Source organism: Cynara cardunculus, unplaced genomic scaffold, assembly GCF_001531365.2.
Source record: "Cynara cardunculus var. scolymus isolate 2C unplaced genomic scaffold, CcrdV1 Un_Scaffold_816, whole genome shotgun sequence".
Classification (NCBI taxonomy): Eukaryota; Viridiplantae; Streptophyta; class Magnoliopsida; order Asterales; family Asteraceae; genus Cynara; species Cynara cardunculus.
The window spans coordinates 73,699-91,898 of NW_020200624.1; the positions used below are offsets into that span (position 1 = coordinate 73,699).

General features: G+C 35.3%; 1 protein-coding gene across 1 annotated transcript; it reads right to left on the reverse strand.

The window, feature by feature from the left end:
* Positions 1 to 10,732: 10,732 nt before the first annotated feature.
* On the reverse strand, positions 10,733 to 13,496 carry LOC112501997. The gene is made up of 2 exons (XM_025105791.1): positions 12,750 to 13,496; positions 10,733 to 10,954 (listed from the first exon to the last, which is right to left on the reverse strand). The coding sequence occupies exons 1-2, from the start codon at positions 13,494 to 13,496 to the stop codon at positions 10,733 to 10,735; spliced, it is 969 nt and encodes a 322-aa protein (XP_024961559.1).
* Between the last annotated feature and the right edge of the window lie 4,704 nt (positions 13,497 to 18,200).

Consider the following 18,200-nt stretch of genomic DNA (forward strand, 5'->3'; position numbering starts at 1 on the left):
TTTAGTCATGGGGTTTGACTAAAGTTAGTCGGGGTGGACCTAGTTGACCAAGGGTTGACCTTTGGCACGTTTGACCCATGTGGATATTAATGATGGGTCAAATAGAGTTGCTTGAGGCATAATAGGATGTTCGGATATGGAGTTTGACTTTAGGTCGGATCGGATTGACCGTATTTGACTTTTAGAAAAAATTACGCCATTAATGAGATATTATGGTATGAAATGTGTAGGTTTTCGGTTAAGAGCTATCAATAGTCAACCTACTCGCAATCAGGTGAGTTTAGCATGATATGAATCGTTGATGATGTGTATGTATGCATGATATTTCAATTACATACATCTTACGATATATTTTTACATGTATGTTATTTTATGATCAGTTGCATGCTATGTGTTTATTTTGTTTTCAAATAACTCTAGCATGTTATTTTATTTAGAAGTTTAATGATCAGTTTTAGCGGGTGAGCATTTGACCAAGAAGTCACATGACAAGTGGCATAACCCCGTAATGAGTGTCTAGACAGGTGCAGGTCGGACAACTCAGGGAATGCCAGTGACTAAATGACTCATACCCGACAGACAATTTATGAGATCTCTTTTCTTTCAGTGTTGCATATTTTTCAGAAAATGCATACTATTTGGTACAAAGTTTACACGTTAATAATGTATGATGTGAAATGATCTTTACTCACGCAAACCATGAACTCATTGAGCTTTATAAGCTGACTATAATATGCATCTCAGGGACAGAAGGTTTCAGGTTGGACAAAGAAAAAGAAGGGCATACATAGAGACTTGGGTAGTTCATTTAAGTTCATTATTTAGGTACAATAATCTATGATATATATAAATTTGTAAAGCAACCCGGTATGGGACGGGCTGACATTAAGTTATATATTTATTCTTTTAAAGTCTTCCGCTATAAACGATCTAAAATTTTAATTTAGCCATTATTTTTGGAGTGTTTTTGGATAATCTGTTTTAGATTACGCAACATCTCTCATGGTAAAAAGATGGGCGTTACACATACCTGGTCAATCATATGAAGCCAAAACCTTTCTGGGATCCGTATAGGAGGATGTAATCTAATCCGTGAGAAGTCCTCACTGTTCCATTGCTGAGCACCGGGATAGGCCTGTGCCACGACCCAGTCACTTGCAGAGCTCATCCAATCTGAGTACCTATTGTGCATGGATTTGGTCCATAAATCATGAACCGTGTCATCCAGCTCTGGTTCCTACTGGAACTTAGCCTACATACACAATATTTGTATAAATGTAAAAACAATAACCTTATATGTATAATTACATTAAAATGGTACACCAACCTGAAAGTGCTGGAACATCAAGTCGCAGGCTTCCTGAGGGACTTCCTTCCATCTATGCCACGGACCATCAAAGAAAGACATGAATATAGCCGTCATCTCCCGGATAACATGGGCATCTTTAAACTTGTACAATTAAAAAAATATTTACAACATAAAAGACATTCATATAATTTTATTATGTAATAAAAAAATCTTATACCACATATACTTACCCATTGCCTAACGAACAAAGATGTCTTTGTTGGCTCGGATGACTGGTGTCAGCAACTCATTGTTGGGGCCTCTCCCAACCCTGAACCTGTTGAAGTTGGGGCCTCCATGGCCATTTCTTGTTCATCTAAATCCCGGAGGGCGATCTCCGAGAACTCAACAATGTCATCGGTGCGCGGTTCGCCACGACCGCCAGTAGAGTTGTTGCCCCTACCAGACACGGGCTACCGTGACTACCATGACGGACACTCTATCACGCTCTCGACGTGACATCTCCTAAAAAAACAAACATTAGATTATATCATGAAAAAAGATAATGACATATCACGATTATATGTAAAATTGTGAAATAAGCATACTGAACACAAGCTACTCATCAGAAGAATGATTAGATAACATCGGTTCATCTTCATCATTTGAATCATCATCTATGTCTTCAAATTCTGATTCATCCCCGCTATCTTTGTTTTCTGGCATATCGTCGTTATGTTCGTCCGATTTGTCGCCACCTTCATCTTCATTAATCTTATGGAGTACATTTAGCTCCACTGTGGCAAGACGAACATCATCGAGCTCGTTTTCCAATGCGAACGTTTTTTCATTGATTTGAAAGAATTGTTCTCCATCCACATGATCATTGTTTTCAACATCGTTAATCATGTTGGATATTTCATATACGCCACGAGCCTTTGTCTTGACAACCGCCCACCAATCTTTCAAATCCCTTGTCATCGAAGGAAATGAAGTATAGTAGACTTGTTCTGCCTGTGATGCTAGAACGAATGGGTCGTCGGATCCAAGTCTAGACTTATATTTGATATCTACCAAGTTGTGTTTAGGGTCAACTTTAACCCCCAAGGCAGTATCAAACCAAGTGCATTCGAACATGACAACCATCTGTCGCACTGAGCCATAATACTCCACCTCTATAACATCATCTAACATTCCACAGAAGTCAAACTCACACTCGTCATAGCAGGCCCCCTTGACACATATACCACTATTATGGGTAACTCAATTGGATCCATAGGTTACCATATAGAACTTGTAACCGTCCACAAAGTTCCCTAATACGTGGTGGCCGAACGGCCTAGTCTGCATGCTAGGAATTTTAATTGTTCATTTGAGTCGTTTAACTCGAACATGACCTATAAAAGAAGGACACACGTAAGAAACACGCAATGTACGTCATTGCAATCTGTATATTAATACCAATGGCCTCTGTGTGTGTGTGTGTGTGTATATATATATATATATATATATATACTCACGTGGTGCGAGAACCAATCAGCAAACCTCTCCTTCTGAATTCTATTAAGTTCAACATCATCAATATTTGGTTCTGTTTGTCGAATCTTTTCATCAAATGTGGACTGGAAAGGTTGAACTTCTAAACCGTTGATAATGTACTTGTTTTCAATTTGAACAATAATTCAGAACAAGGATGTCAAGGATTCTTTGCTTATGTTTCATAAACTCAACTTAGAGTGAATCAAACATTCACCTCAATTCTTTTTTCTCTATATCATATTTGATTACATCTAGTTACATTGCACGGATACACAACTAGTTCCTCTCTATATATACAAACACATTAGTTATGTACCTGTGCTATTGAATAAATATAAGTAAAAATGTATAAGTATAAACATGTTTTTTATGAAATAAAACACATAGTCGGTTCCACGTACATAGAATATGAGAATAGGTAGAAAAAAAGTGAAACATAATCTTACAAAACAAAAATGATGTTAAACAAAACTTAAGTACATTTAGGTGACACCTAATTCAATAAATATCCCCACCCTCGTGTAATTTTCCAATTGCATTTCGTATTTTGTATTGTAAGGAGATGTCATCCATATTTTTTCCACAACTCTTTGCAGTCCAAAATCAAGAAATATATCATCAATATTGATGGCACTTCACACTTTGCTTTTTCAAGCCTATGTTTGACCTCAATCATCTTTTATTCCCTATTGAGAAAAATCTAAAAAAAATTCAATAAATTTTAGTGTTTGGAATGATTAAGTTTTTGAACAATTTCTTGGGACAAATAAGTCCTTAGACATTCCAAAATATGTTAAATAACTACTTGGACTTTCTAAAGCCTGTACATACATCCTTATAACCTATATAACTGGTTAATGTGATAAAATAATGGAAAAAAATCCCGAAAAAAACCCAATAAACATTCATATTTTGAACGATTAAGTCCCTAAACATTTTTTGAACCAAAAAATATTTAGATCTATAAAATTAAACAAATATAACAAAAAAATAYYTAYATTTACAAAAAAAATACTTACATTTAGAAAAGATATTTGCTAAAATTTATTTTAATTAAAATTAAAATATATTTTATCAGTGATTTTTCAAACTAAAAAAATAATGAATTATTGTTAAATTTATTTTAATTAAAAATAAAATAGATTTTTATTTTTAATTAAAATAAATTACATCTGTAATCATTTTTAAATTTTTTTTTAATTTGGAAAATCATACACGAAATATATTTTAATTTTTAATTAAAAATAAATATAATCAATAATCCTTTTTAATTTTTTTTATTTTCTTAATTTAACAAATCAGTGACATAATATCTTTTATTTTTAATTAAAATAAATTTCATCAATAATCTTTTTTAAATGTAAGTACTAATTTGTTATATTTGTTTTATTTTATATAATGTAATTACTGTTTTGGTTCAAAAAATGTTTAGAGACTTAATCGCTCAAAATATGAATGTTCATTGCCTTTTTTCATGTTTTTTTCCATTATTTTACTACGTTAATTAGTTTTATAGATCATAAGGATGTATCTAACATGTTTTAGAAAGTCCAAGGAGCTGTTTAACAGGTTGTGGAATGTCCAAAAACTTATTTGTTTCAAAAAATTGTCCAATGACTTAATCATTCTAAACACTAAAGTTCATTAGGTTTTTTTTTTAGATTTTCCCCTTCTTTATTCTATTCTTCTCCTATCCTTTTTTTTAATTCTTTTGGTTTTGTGTTATTTCAATTATAATCCATTATATACATACATACATACATACATACATACATACATATATATATATATATATATATATATATAAAAGATATTATACAACCTTTTACATTTGTACAACCAATTTAACTCAATCTCAACCGTCCATTTAATTTGATAAAAGTATTATTTCATAAAAGTTTTGATTGTTTCCGAATATAAAGTATTGATCATAATTAATGAACCCTAATCATCTTCCATAAATATTCAAATCATAATAAATGAACTCTCATCATTTCCATAAATATCTCAATTGATTGGGTTGCATTAGTTGTACAAATGTGATGAGTTGTATTTGAAACGTACTCTCTCTCTCTCTCTTTGTATATATATATATATATATATATATGTATATATTAATTTAAAGTTGGTATGTTTGATCAGCCAATGACTTAGAAAGACAATCCCATTATTAATTGTATATGTAAGAATCAACGCTATATATCTTGTATCTGAAATTTGAATATGTTTATCATTTACACATCAGTTAATTTTATGGAATTCAAACATAATTTTAATAAAGTAGTATGAAATAACTTGTACACCTGAAGAGAAACCAATAATAAGAAATTAATCAAATGTTTATAAGTAAATACAATCTAAAAATAAAATTACAAAAAGTAATAAACCAATAAATTAGTTTATTATACATATATAGACATAACATACATATCTGTCTTATCTTGTGTATCAAATGTATCATGTACCCTTGAATAAATAAAGAGTAAATCACAAGAAACACAAAAATCTTATTTGTATTTAGTTCCAAGTCTTTACAATCTTGACATGCTCAAGAACACGATCATTATTGCAACAAAGCAACTACTTAGCAAGTAGATTTACAACTTAATTTGGAACCCTAACAAGAACAACTCGATGAAATTTTTGTTCAATACCATCATGGATACCAAATTAGTAACAATGTAACATCCCTAAAATAAGAGATAATTTGAACTTTAAAAAAAATAAAGCGGATTAAAAGCTAGAGCAAATATAATCACACAACAAAGGGGAAATAGTAAGAGAGTTTACATCAAAGAACAGATGGTAGCTAACAACTTACTAATCTAAACCAATTATAGATCTAGATTACAAATCGAGTGTCACTACAATCCACAAAAGAATATTTATCTGATGTAACAATGTCTTCCAAAAGAAAGGTAAACCAAAAATGTCACTCGGCACATACATCACTCCACTCAAGCATTAGGATCCCCACCGCTAAGAGATCCTGATATACATGTCAATTAAAAAAAATGATAGGCTTAACGACAATGAATTCAAACAGTCATAAAATAAAACTATAAAGCATTAAAACTGAAAACATAATGTTAATCAAATCATTTAATACATTTAAATCGAGCTCACCCTTGGAAGGGCATAAAACATCTTACTAAGATGGGGGAGACTCGATTCACTATTGACAATGACGGAACATACAAGTAAAGCACATTTCAATGTTATATAAGCATCATTTGTGGATAACCAATCATTCAGATCAACCTCTCTAAGTTTATAGTTTAATGAGTTAACAAACTCAACTTTTCCATATCTTTTGCTTCTGGAGTCACAAAGTTTAACCTTAGTAGGTCTTTACCTTAATCAAAATCCAAGTTAAGTGGTTCACTTAGAAATTACATTATGTTGGTCAATGACAGATGCCCGACTCCAAAAGCCCACACCTTATTGCCTATGAAGACCCAATGCCTATTTCAAGTTAAAAATAGGGAATATCATCCCACACACATTAAATAACAGTGACTTCTATGCCTAGAGATCTATCGCATTCTAGTTTATGGTGTATAATCCTTTAGATGTGTCAAACTATATCCAACATAAAAATAATCATGTATAAATAGTCACCAAGTGGGTAAAATTCCTATTTTTTCAACAAAACCAAGTTAAGGCCATTTGTAATACTTGGTTTCCAGAACTCATCGAAACTTTGAGAAAATCATCCCTAATGTATATAAAATCATTCCTCACACTTATTTTATCAAAATGCATAAAGTCCCAAAAATCCCAAACTTGACCTAGTTGGTCCAAAATCACCTAAATGTGGAATACTTGAAATAAAAGTTTTAAGGTTCTAAATACAACATGTTAACATGTTTATGGTTTTATAAAGTGTAGGATGAACTCATAATGCTAGGTTTTGGGTGAAAACCTATTTCTCAGCAGAACACTTGAAATGGAGATGAGAGGCTTGAATCTTGGATCATAGTCTTAAATCTCTAGCTTTAATGTAGAGTAAACCTCTACAAATGGTTGGAGAAATGGACTAAATGCTTCAAGAACCGCAGTAAATGAGGAGGGAAGGGAAAAACTCGAATAGGAGAAATGATGGTGAGGAGTAAATAAGAAACCCTTAAAAAACAGGCTTAAAACCCGACCTGCACCAATACTGCGACCTAGCCCACAACTAAAGTCACGGGGCTAGTCGCCTGTCCCAATTTCACCCTGACCCCAGTGAGTCACACAACTCTAGTCATAACCTGGTCGCGTGGCTAGCTGCATGAGGCTTTGTTTGGCATAGTTCTCCCAGATTTTGGTCCCTAAACTCAAATACCAACACAAGGCCTAAGTTAACATTTATACATAATATTTTACCTATTAGAGTGAATGAGTGATTACATGACTCATAAAGGAGAGGTTGTTACAAAAACAAAAGGTTAGAAACATCACAGTTATGAACAGACTAACTGACTAGGTACCTTCTAAAAACCAAGAAATTTGGCAATGTTGAAGTTCATGGATGTGTTCCCTCCATTGACATGCATTCACCTCTATCATCAGTCCAAGGAATTCAAAAAATAATCATATGCTCAGGCTCTAACAGAGTAACAGGTGTTTTATCGTGTTGACATAACTACAACATTGTAAACTCCTCTTCTCTTAAGGTTGTAACAAAGTTTAGTAATAATAGAATTTTTGGTTCAAATGACATGATGTTGATTGATACAACAATCATTGAGATAACTCACCCAAAGTTTTTTGAGATAACTATTTCTAAAGAATGAACAACTTCTTGCACATATTGTATAAACTCATCTCATAAGGATCCCTTTTAAGTAAAGCTTCAACAATTGATTCGACTATTTTAGACATGTGAGTCGTCAAGATTTAAACCATCAATACACTGGCTAAAGCAAATGATTCAAGAAGAGAGAGTAGAAATAGGAACATAAATAATGACATTAAGAAATTATTGAATTAAGTAAAATTCATTCAAAACTCACAAATATAAAGTAAACTTTTGACCAAAAATTTAAAAAGGAACATGCATCCATCAATGAATTTGTAAGTTAAATTTTTAAAGGGAACATTTTCTTACATAGTTTCTCCTTATACAAGTTCCATAAGCAATAACTATGGTACCTTTATCCATTTTTCACACTTTTTTGACCATACTAAGAACTTCTACATGAACATACCAACAACATCAAAATTGAGTTAACAGACACATTTAATAATCCTCTCCTACAAAAACCTAGTTAAAAAAGAGATGAAATTTAATTAGTATTACACAAAAATCATGAATCTTGAAAGCAAACCACTTTTTAGAGCTTAACTTGCTAATAAAGCTTTAGATGTTGAATATGCAAAAGCAAAAGAACCCAAATAAAAAAGATGGAATTTAAACGATATCATTCGAAATAACCGAACTTTTTTAAGGCTAAACCATTTTAGGTTGAAAAGAATCAAATCTCACAAACTACAACTTAATAATTCAAACGACTGAAAGATTATTGGTTACTTTTTAGACGTTCTCATGGAATCAACCTACCTCCCATTTCAATAAAAAAAATAAAAAAAAAATGTTCTAGTAAATCTCATTATCATCCAACTGAGTAAGCAAAGCATAGTAATGATCATTATAATATGGAATACTGATAGAAAGCCCCATGGTTGCATTTTACGGTTATCGATTAGGAAGTGTTGTAGAAATCTGGAATTCCTAGTTCATGCAGGAATATTGCTGCATAAGAGGCTTTAACACAGATTGTTTTTTTTAACGTAAAACTTTTTTTCATCAATTATAATCAGCAAGTCAATACATATATATACACAAGAACCATCGCAACCCTTTACATGGAGGTTATATGATGGCAATTTATTTATTAATAACTACCCAAACAAACCAAGTGTCTAGCTTACTACTTAACATTCCCCCTTAAGCTAGACCTTTGTTACACCCAACTTTTGTTTCATCTTCTTGAAATCTCCAGACTTCAAAGCCTTAGTGAAAACATCAGCTATTTGATCAGAGGTCTTGCAGAAAACAACTTCGATTTCTCCGAGTTTCACCAGTTCATGAATAAAGTGGTATTTAATGCGAATGTGCTTGCTCTTGCCATGGAAGACTGTATTTTTAGTAAGAGCAATTGCAGACTTGTTGTCACAGTTTATCAAAGTAGGATGCAATTGAGGCTGCTGTAACTCGCTGAGTAATCCTCTCATCCATATTACCTGACATCCAACAAATGAAATAGCCATGTATTCCGCCTCTGCCGTTGATAAAGCTACAACCTTTTGCTTCTTTGACTGCCATGACACGGCTCCAAAACCCAGGCTTAATACGTACCCTGCTGTGCTCCTGCTATCATCGATGTCACCCCCAAAATTGTTGTCACAATATGCAACCAGTTTTGGTCCCTTTACCTTCTGATATACAATTCCATGATCAAAAGTTCCTTTAATATACTTCAAAATATTCTTCCCTCCTTCCTAATGACATTGCTTTGGAGCCTCCATGAATGTACTTATTGTTCCAACAACATACATAAGGTCAAGTCTTGTGGCCGTCAAATACATGAGGCTCCCCACAAGACTCCTATATAGGCTTTGGTTCACAGGTTTGTCCATTGACTCCTTGGATAGTTTAAGACCAAACTCCATAGGTATAGAGTTAGGCTTAGCATCTTCCATCTTAAACCTTTTTAGTACATCCAAGGCATACTTTTTCTATGAAATAGCAATCATATCTACTCTTTGCTTGACCTCGATACCCAGGAAATAATGGAGATGACCCAGATTTGTCATCTCAAACTCAGCTTTCATTGAGTTCTTAAATTCACTAATTAGACTTTCACTATTTCCCGTAAAAATGAGATCGTCCACATACAAACACACAAACAGGAACTCACTCTTTACTATCTTTATGAATAAAGTGTGTTCATAAGGACATTTTCTGAATTCATGTTGCGTAAAGTATGTATCTATACGACTATACCAAGCACGTGGTAAGGAAGCTTCGAGCTCATATTGGTCATGGGTTGAGAACGGGTAGCAAATTATGTCCGTCCGTTCGAATAAGGTCTTCTACCCTTCCATTCCTACCAAGCCATCAATAACTGGCTGGAGAGGAGATACAAGTGAGTTGTCCGGCTATGGGGTACAAACAAAGATTGCTGGCTTGTTTTAGTCCGTATAGAGCCTTTTTGAGTCTACATACCTTGTGCTCTTCATTTTCTTTTACGTAACCAGGGGGTTGTTCGATATACACCACTTCATTTAAGTATCCATTTAAAAACGCTGACTTGACATCCATTTGATGTATTATCCATCCATGTTGGGCTGCCAAGGCTACAACCAAGCGAATAGTTTCCAACCGTATTACCGGGGAAAAACTTCATTGTAATCTATCCCGTGTTTCTGCTTGTACCCCTTCACCACAAGACGTGCTTTGTGCTTCTCGATCTCTCCATTTTCTTTGAGCTTGGTCTTATAGACCCACTTGATCCTTATTGGCTTTTGACCCGTTGGTAAATCCACCAGATCCCATGTATCCTTTTTCAGTATTGAATCCATTCCTTGATTCATTATTTCCTTCCATTTCTTGCTCTTAGATGCGACCTCATAGTCCATCGGATCTGTGTCGACGAATAATGCAAAGTCAACAAGTTCTGCATGATCTATCGCTTGAGTGTTCTGGTACAGATCTTAAATGCTTCTATATCCACGTGGAGGGGAATCTGTTGAACTGGAAGAGGAACTTGAGGGAGATGAGGGCTGAGAAACGACTGGACTGATCGGACTGTTGATGGGGGTGTGAACGTTCGCATCAACGGCTTCCATTGAAGGTTGCAAAGCTTTCTCTTCCATGATTATAACAGGTACCACATCTGATTTGTTCGTCCAATCCCATCACTTATCCTCGGCAAATATCACGTCCCTGCTAATGACCACTTGTTCTTTAATTGGATCATATAGCTTGTATGCCTTTGAGGCTTCGCTGTTTCCAATAAAAATGCATTTCACTGATCTGTCATCCAATTTACCACGTCCCGGAATAGGAACAAGACAAAAAGCGATGCAACCAAACACCCTAAGGTGTGATATACATGGTTTGAATCCGCTCCATGCTTCCTACAGAGTCATACCTTTCACATTGCGAGTACAGGCTCTATTCAACACATAAATGGCACATGCCACTGCTTCCGCCCAGAATTTGTTAAAAAGACCCATATGCTTGATCATGCTTCTTGCAAGCTCCATAAAGGTACGGTTTTTTCTCTCGGCAACACCGTTTTGCTGTGGTGTGTACCGAGTGGATTTCTGGTGTTTTATTCCACACTCTCTTAGGAAAGCTTCAAACTTGTGAGATGGGTACGAACTTGATCTCATAATCGCTTTGTTTCTCAACAAGGGACTTGAATGTTTTAAAAGTTTCAAACACTTGGGATTTTTCTTTCAAGAAATATACCCAAGTCTTCCTACTTAAGTCATCAATAAAGGTTAAAACGTACCGATTACCTCCAATTGATTTCGTCCTCATGGGTCCACAGACGTCAGTGTGGACAAGTTCCAGGAGCTTCGTTGCACGCCAAGCCTTCTCTTTAGGAAAAGGTGTTCTCACATGTTTACCTAAGGCACAAGCCTCACATATGTGAGAGGTGGCTTCAATCACAGGTAGTCCACGAACCATACGAGCCTTGCTCATATACATCAGAGTGTTGTGTCCCAAATGACCAAACCTTAAGTGCCAAAGATTTGGTTTTTCATTTACTTGCGTGCTAAATGTAGAAAGACCCTCCTTGTTAAACTTCAGTGGAAACATCTTATTATTAGTCATCTTGACCTTTCCTAGGACATTACCACTTGGATCTTTAAGGGAAAATTACACTAAAATGGAACCAACTTTCACCTATTTCTTATTTTAGGGAACCAACTTTCAAAATCGTTATTTTGGGGAACCAACTTGCACCTGATTCCTATTTTGGCGAACCAACTTTCAAAATCGTCATTTTGGGGAACCAACTTGCACCTGATTCCTATTTTGGGGAACCAACTTTCAAAATCGTCATTTTAGGGAACCAACTTGCACCTGATTCCCATTTTGGGGAACCAACTTGCAAAATAATTATAGAAAAATAACTAAAATTCGTTTTTTTTTCTCCAAAAGTTAATGCAATAAAATCTATTTTTCATTTCAAATATCGTTTTTTTAATTCAGATATCAAATTAAACATTTTTAAAAAAAATCCAAATTACCACAATAAAAATTATTTTTTACTAATGCAAAAAAAATCAATTTAATAGAAAAAAATTAATTGATGCACAAAAAGTTTGATATAGACCCCTAAAAAATATTTGTTTTTTATTGCATCAATTAATTTTTTTCTATTAAATTGATTTTTTTTGCATTAGTAAAAAACAATTTTTATTGTGGTAATTGGGATTTTTTTTAAATGTTCAATTTGATATCTGAATTATAAAAAAAACGAGATTTGAAATGAGAAATAGATGTTATTGCATTAATTTTTGAAAAAAATTGAATTTTAGTTATTTTTCTATAATTATTTTGCAAGTTGGTTCCCCAAAATAGGAATCAGGTGCAAGTTTGTTCCCCAAAATGACAATTTTGAAAGTTGGTTCCCCAAAATAGGAATCAGGTGCAAGTTGGTTCCCCAAAATGACGATTTTGAAAGTTGGTTCCCCAAAATAGGAATCAGGTGCAAGTTGGTTCCCCAAAATGACGATTTTGAAAGTTGGTTCCCTAAAATAGGAATTAGGTGAAAGTTTGTTCCATTTTGGTGCAATTTTCCCTATCTTTAATGACACAAGTTCTATCAACGAAATGAACATCATAGTTTTTCTGGATCAATTGCCCAACACTCAAGAGATTATGCTTGAGTGCGGGAACAAAATACACATCACTAACTTTCTTTGCACCATGATATGTATTAACCATAATATCACCTTTACCTTGAACTTTATGTTTCCTTTCATCACTCGTTCGTACTTCGCTGCTGTGTGATTCATCCAAGGTAACAAAGATGTCTTTGATCCCTGTCATGTGGTTGTTGCAGGCGCTGTCCACGTACCACGTTCCAATATCGGTGATGGATTGAGTGTCACATGTCATGAACATAGTCTCCAGTTCTGTAGCTTCCTTCTCATGCATAAAAGTGGAATCTTTGTTTTCTTCAAATTTCTTTTGCCTGCAAAACTTCTTAGTGTGACCAAATTTCTGGCGATTATAACATTGTATCTCAGATAGAGGTTTCTTTCCTTTCCCTTTGAAGCCTTTTCCTTGAACTTCTTGACTGTGTTCATTAATCACGTCCCTTCCATGCCCTTTGTATGATCCTGTATTCTTATTATTGTTTCTTCCTTTATTCTTGTCATTTGAAGCAACTTGAAAGGTCTGATCAGTCGCAGCTGTCTCGAATTGTTTTATACGCAGTTCGTGGGACTGTAATGTCCCGAGAAGGCTTTCCAATGAAAGTTTTGTAAGATATTTGGACTCCTCTATTGCGAGAACCACACATTCGAATTTACGTGTAAGAGATCTCAATATTTTTTCTACAATTCTTTGATCATCAAGTCGCTCCCCATTCAACCTCATCTGGTTAACGATTGCGATCAAACGATTGTAGAATTCTTCTATCGAGTCTGTTTCCCTCATTTTCAATCCATCAAACTCGCATCTGAGTGTTTGGAGACGTACCGTCTTAACCCGTTCTTCACCTCTATAGAATTTGTACAACGTATCCCACGCATCTTTGGACGAGATTGCCGTTGAGATTCGTTCAAAAATCGTATCTTCTATGGACTGATATATAAAAAATAATGCTTTCTTGTCTTTTTTCCTGTTGTCTCATAATTCCGTGATCTGTTGTGCCGTCATATCGGTCTGAGTCAGGGGTTCTGTAATCCCGTTCTCGACTACCCCCCACAGATCTTGAGACTCATACAAAACCTTCATTTGGATGCTCCAATGATGGTAGTTCTTCCCGTTCAACTTCAGAAGATGTGGCTGCAAAAAGTTGTTGTTCTACGAAGCCATGTACCCTCTAAAATATCAGATCTTTACCAACGCTAACAAGAACCCTAACCTAGGGCTCTGATACCAATTTTTTGTAGAAATCTAGAATTCCTAGTTCATGCAGGAATATTGCTGCATCTAAGAGGCTTTAACACAGATTGTTTTTTTTAACGTAAAACTTTTTTTCATCAATTATAAGCAGCAAGTCAATACATATATATACACCAAGAACCATCGCAACCCTTTACATGGAGGTTACATGATGGCAGTTATTTATTAATAACTACCCAAACAAACCAACTGTCTAGCTTACTACTTAACAGGAAGAACCTTAGAGAAAGTATTTTCAAGATAAACCCCAAAGAGTATAAATGAAGAAACCGAAGCAAATAAAAACAAATATGAGGTGTTTATAAATGGGTTCATGGGATTGATGAACACTGAGAAGAGAAGGACAAAAATGTGATTACTTTACCTGGTGTGAAGGACATAAAGAGATTTAGTTGTGTTCACACAAGCTCTTCTAGAGAAAAATTTACTAGCGCTACTCAAAGGTGTCGAAATGAATGAGGATTTGAAAAGATAAAACGATATTAGCCATATTGGTTTTCATCAAATAATCTGTTGGCCCATCCCTAGTAATCTTCCCCATCTGCATAACATAGTTAATAAACTCTTTTTGTTAACCACAAGGGTGGTGTCTGATTGGTTTGAGTTTGGCTTCATGTAATATTCGGGTTACAAGTTTTAATTTGAGATTTTGGAATATATATATATATATATATATATATATAAATATATTTGTGTAAGAGTGTGTGTGTGGGTGTACTTAATTTATTATATAGTTTGTTAGGAGAAGGAAGGTCGGTTGAATGCCAGCTCTCACAATTCCATTTACTATAAATAGTAAATGAGGTTTTAGAAAGAAAATTTACACACTCTTGATATTGAGGAAAATTTTTACTTGACGTCTGGATTTGGCTGAGGAAGGAAAAGATTCAAAAACAAGGACATTTGGCTTTAAAGTGAGTGTATATTGCTTTAAAGTCTTGGTTATTATTTCTTTTACTGCTAGAATCTGCTATTTATGAACTGCATTTCATAAATATTTGGTTAAGTCCTTAAAACCGGACAAGGAGTGTCTAGAGTTATCCTTAAACCGGTTAAGAGGTGACCGGATATTTTCTTAAACCGCCCAAGTGTTGACCGGTTTATCCTTAAACCGCCCAAGTGTTGTCCGGATATTTTCTTAAACCGCCCAAGTGTTGACCGGTTTATCCTTAAACCGCCCAAGTGTTGTCCGGATATTTTCTTAAAGCGCCCAAGTGTTGACCGGTTTATCCTTAAACCNCGCCCAAGTGTTGACCGGTTTATCCTTAAACCGCCCAAGTGTTGTCCGGATATTTTCTTAAAGCGCCCAAGTGTTGACCGGTTTATCCTTAAACCGCCCAAGTGTTGTCCGGATATTTTCTTAAACCGCCCAAGTGTTGACCGGTTTAGAGCTAAACCACCCAAGTTGTGTCCGGATTACCATATTCTTGTTCTAAGTCTTTGTCCTGACTTGATATCCGAACAGTGATGACCGGATTTCTTATCCGGCTAAAAAGATTCATTAAAGGTGTAACCGCGAGAGAGATGAAATGGCGGAGTAACTGCGAGAGAGATGTAATGGCGGTGTAACCGAGAGAGAGATGTAATGGCGGTGTAACCGCGAGATAGATGTAATGGCGGTGTAACCGCGAGAGAGATGAAATGGCAGTGTAACAGCGAGAGAGATGAAATGGCGGTGTAACCGCGATAAAGAAAGGATATGTGATAAATATAGATAAAATGTTTGTGATGTACAGGTTTGATTCTAAACTATTAGTTTAGAAAGTATGTTATTTTATGAGATATGTACACTCACTAGACCTTTTGGGTCTAACGCTCAGTTGTTGGACTAACCGGTTTTGCAAGTCAACATACCTCACAGGATAAAGGAAAGGGAAAAGTTTAATGTTGATGACATTTGTTTATTCATAAATGTATTAAAGAAAGTTTTTGTTAGTCCGTGTTCTGTAACAATATTATTTTTAGTATTATGAGTATATGTATGTGGATTATCTGTATATGAAATTGTGGGTTGTTACAAGTTGGTATCAGAGCCTTAGTTTAAGGGATCTGGGTATTTGCAAAATAGTTAGACTTAAACTAGAGGTGCGGAAGTTATGATTATAGGTTTCACTGAGTCTATGAACATGAGAATATGTTATAGCTGAACCTATTATGAGAAAGATAGATTATATATGACTGATATAATCTGAGTTATGGATAGACTTGAGGATGAATGTATTATTATGTTTTGATTATGAAAATAATCATGTGTGTTTAAATGTGACAGAAAGAGTTATACACTGAGAAATGGCATATAATCTCAATCAATCAGAAAGGACCTCTACTAGTTATGGAAGAGGTCGGGGAAGAAGAAACGTAACACAAAGAGAGGACCCGGAAATATGATGACGATAGAAACGCGAAGTCGTAGCAGGGATCGAGGAAGAGGTAGAGGTACTAGACAAGAACTGGAACTGTCGGCTCAAGAGAGTTCAATGTCTGGTTATGGAAGAGGAAGGGCAAGGGGTGGACACAATGTTCCTGATCCCGAATTTATTACCCAAGAAATGTTGGCAGCAGAGTTGGGAAAATTCCAAGAAAAATGAATTTGTTGGGGCGTACAGTCCAAAATAATCCAGAAGTAGTAAGAAATCCCGATTATCAGGAAGAAGCCGGAGCTAGTACACCAGTAACTGGTACATCTGTACCTCTTACTTCGTTCTCAGTACAAAAGGGAGGAGATATCAAAACGTTTATTGCTTGTAAACCTCCCAAGTTTTCTGGTGAGCGTGATCCTGTTAAAGCTATGTGTTGGCTTAAGGAAATAGAGCTGAGTCTACAAATCAGTAAAAGTGCAGAAGAGGATAAAGTTATGTTTGATGTGTCACATCTGAAATCAAGTGCTTTGTACTGGTGGAAAGTCCTGTCCAGTTCAGATCCGAACATTTTGAAGACCATGTTGTGGGAAGAATTTGTGGTTAAGTTTAAAATGCAGTATTGTCCTGAAGCTGCAGTACGAAAGTTGGAAGATGATTTCCTTCGTCTAGAACAAGGAAAAATGTCAGTCCGCCAGTATACAGAAGTTTTCACGGAACAATCTAGGTTTGCTGAAGCCTATATAATATCTGAAAACAGTAAAGTGAGAAAGTATATCTGGGGATTGGAGTCGAATCTTCGGAAATATGTGATATCCAGGAATCCGACAACATTTCAAGCGGGAGTTGATGATGCTGAAATACTGGAGCAAGATATTAACCGACAATCACAAGAGAATGTTGGAGAGAAAAGAAAGGGGGAAGCTACAGTAACTGATTTCCGTAGACCGAGGTTTATGGAAAATTTGAATCGGCCAGTCTCAAGATTTGCTGATAGGGCGTGTACCCGATATCATAAGATACATTAGGGAAATTGCAATACAGAATCTCGAGTATGCTTTAAATGTCAAGAACCAGGACATATAGCTCGAGATTGTCGGATAACACCGAGGTGTTTTACTTGTAATTCATCTCAACATGTAAATGTCGATTGTCCGCAAGCTAAAGGTCGAGGGTCTTTTGTTGGAAGTCAGGGATCTGGATATTCTGGAGGCCGAGGATCTGGTTATGTGCCAACAGGTCGTGGACAAATGGATAATCGTGTTAATGCAAGTGGTAGAGGAGAAATAAGACGTGGGGAGTCTGCGAGAGGGAGAGCCTTTCAGATGACGAGAGGCGAGGCAGAAGAGCACCCTGAAGTGGTAACAGGTACATTTCTTGTTAATTCAGTATGTGCTAAAGTTTTATTTGATTCGGGTGCAGATCGTTCTTTTGTGTCACCATCATTTGTTAACTGTGCACATTTAGAATCTAAAGCATTGAGTGAGGATCTAATTGTGGAAACAGCAAATGATAGTAAAGTTTTGATTAAGGAAAGAATAGATGAGTGTTTCATAAGTATAGAAGGATGTGAGGTGCCTATACAGTTATTTCTTTTGCCTTTAAGGGAATTTGATATAATTATAGGCATGGATTGGTTAGCTGAAAACCAAGCCAACATAATCTGTAATGAAAAGATGATTCATATAGACTTACCYGRAAAAGGAAGAGTTGTGATTTATGGAGATCGACGGGATCGTTACTCTAGCCTAATTTCTGTTCTAAAGGCTAGGAAGTATGTACATAAGGGATGTGTTAGTTTTCTTGCATATGCTATAGATATGAAGAAAGAGAAGGGAAAGATGGAGGATATCCCAGTCGTAAGGGAATTTCCTGA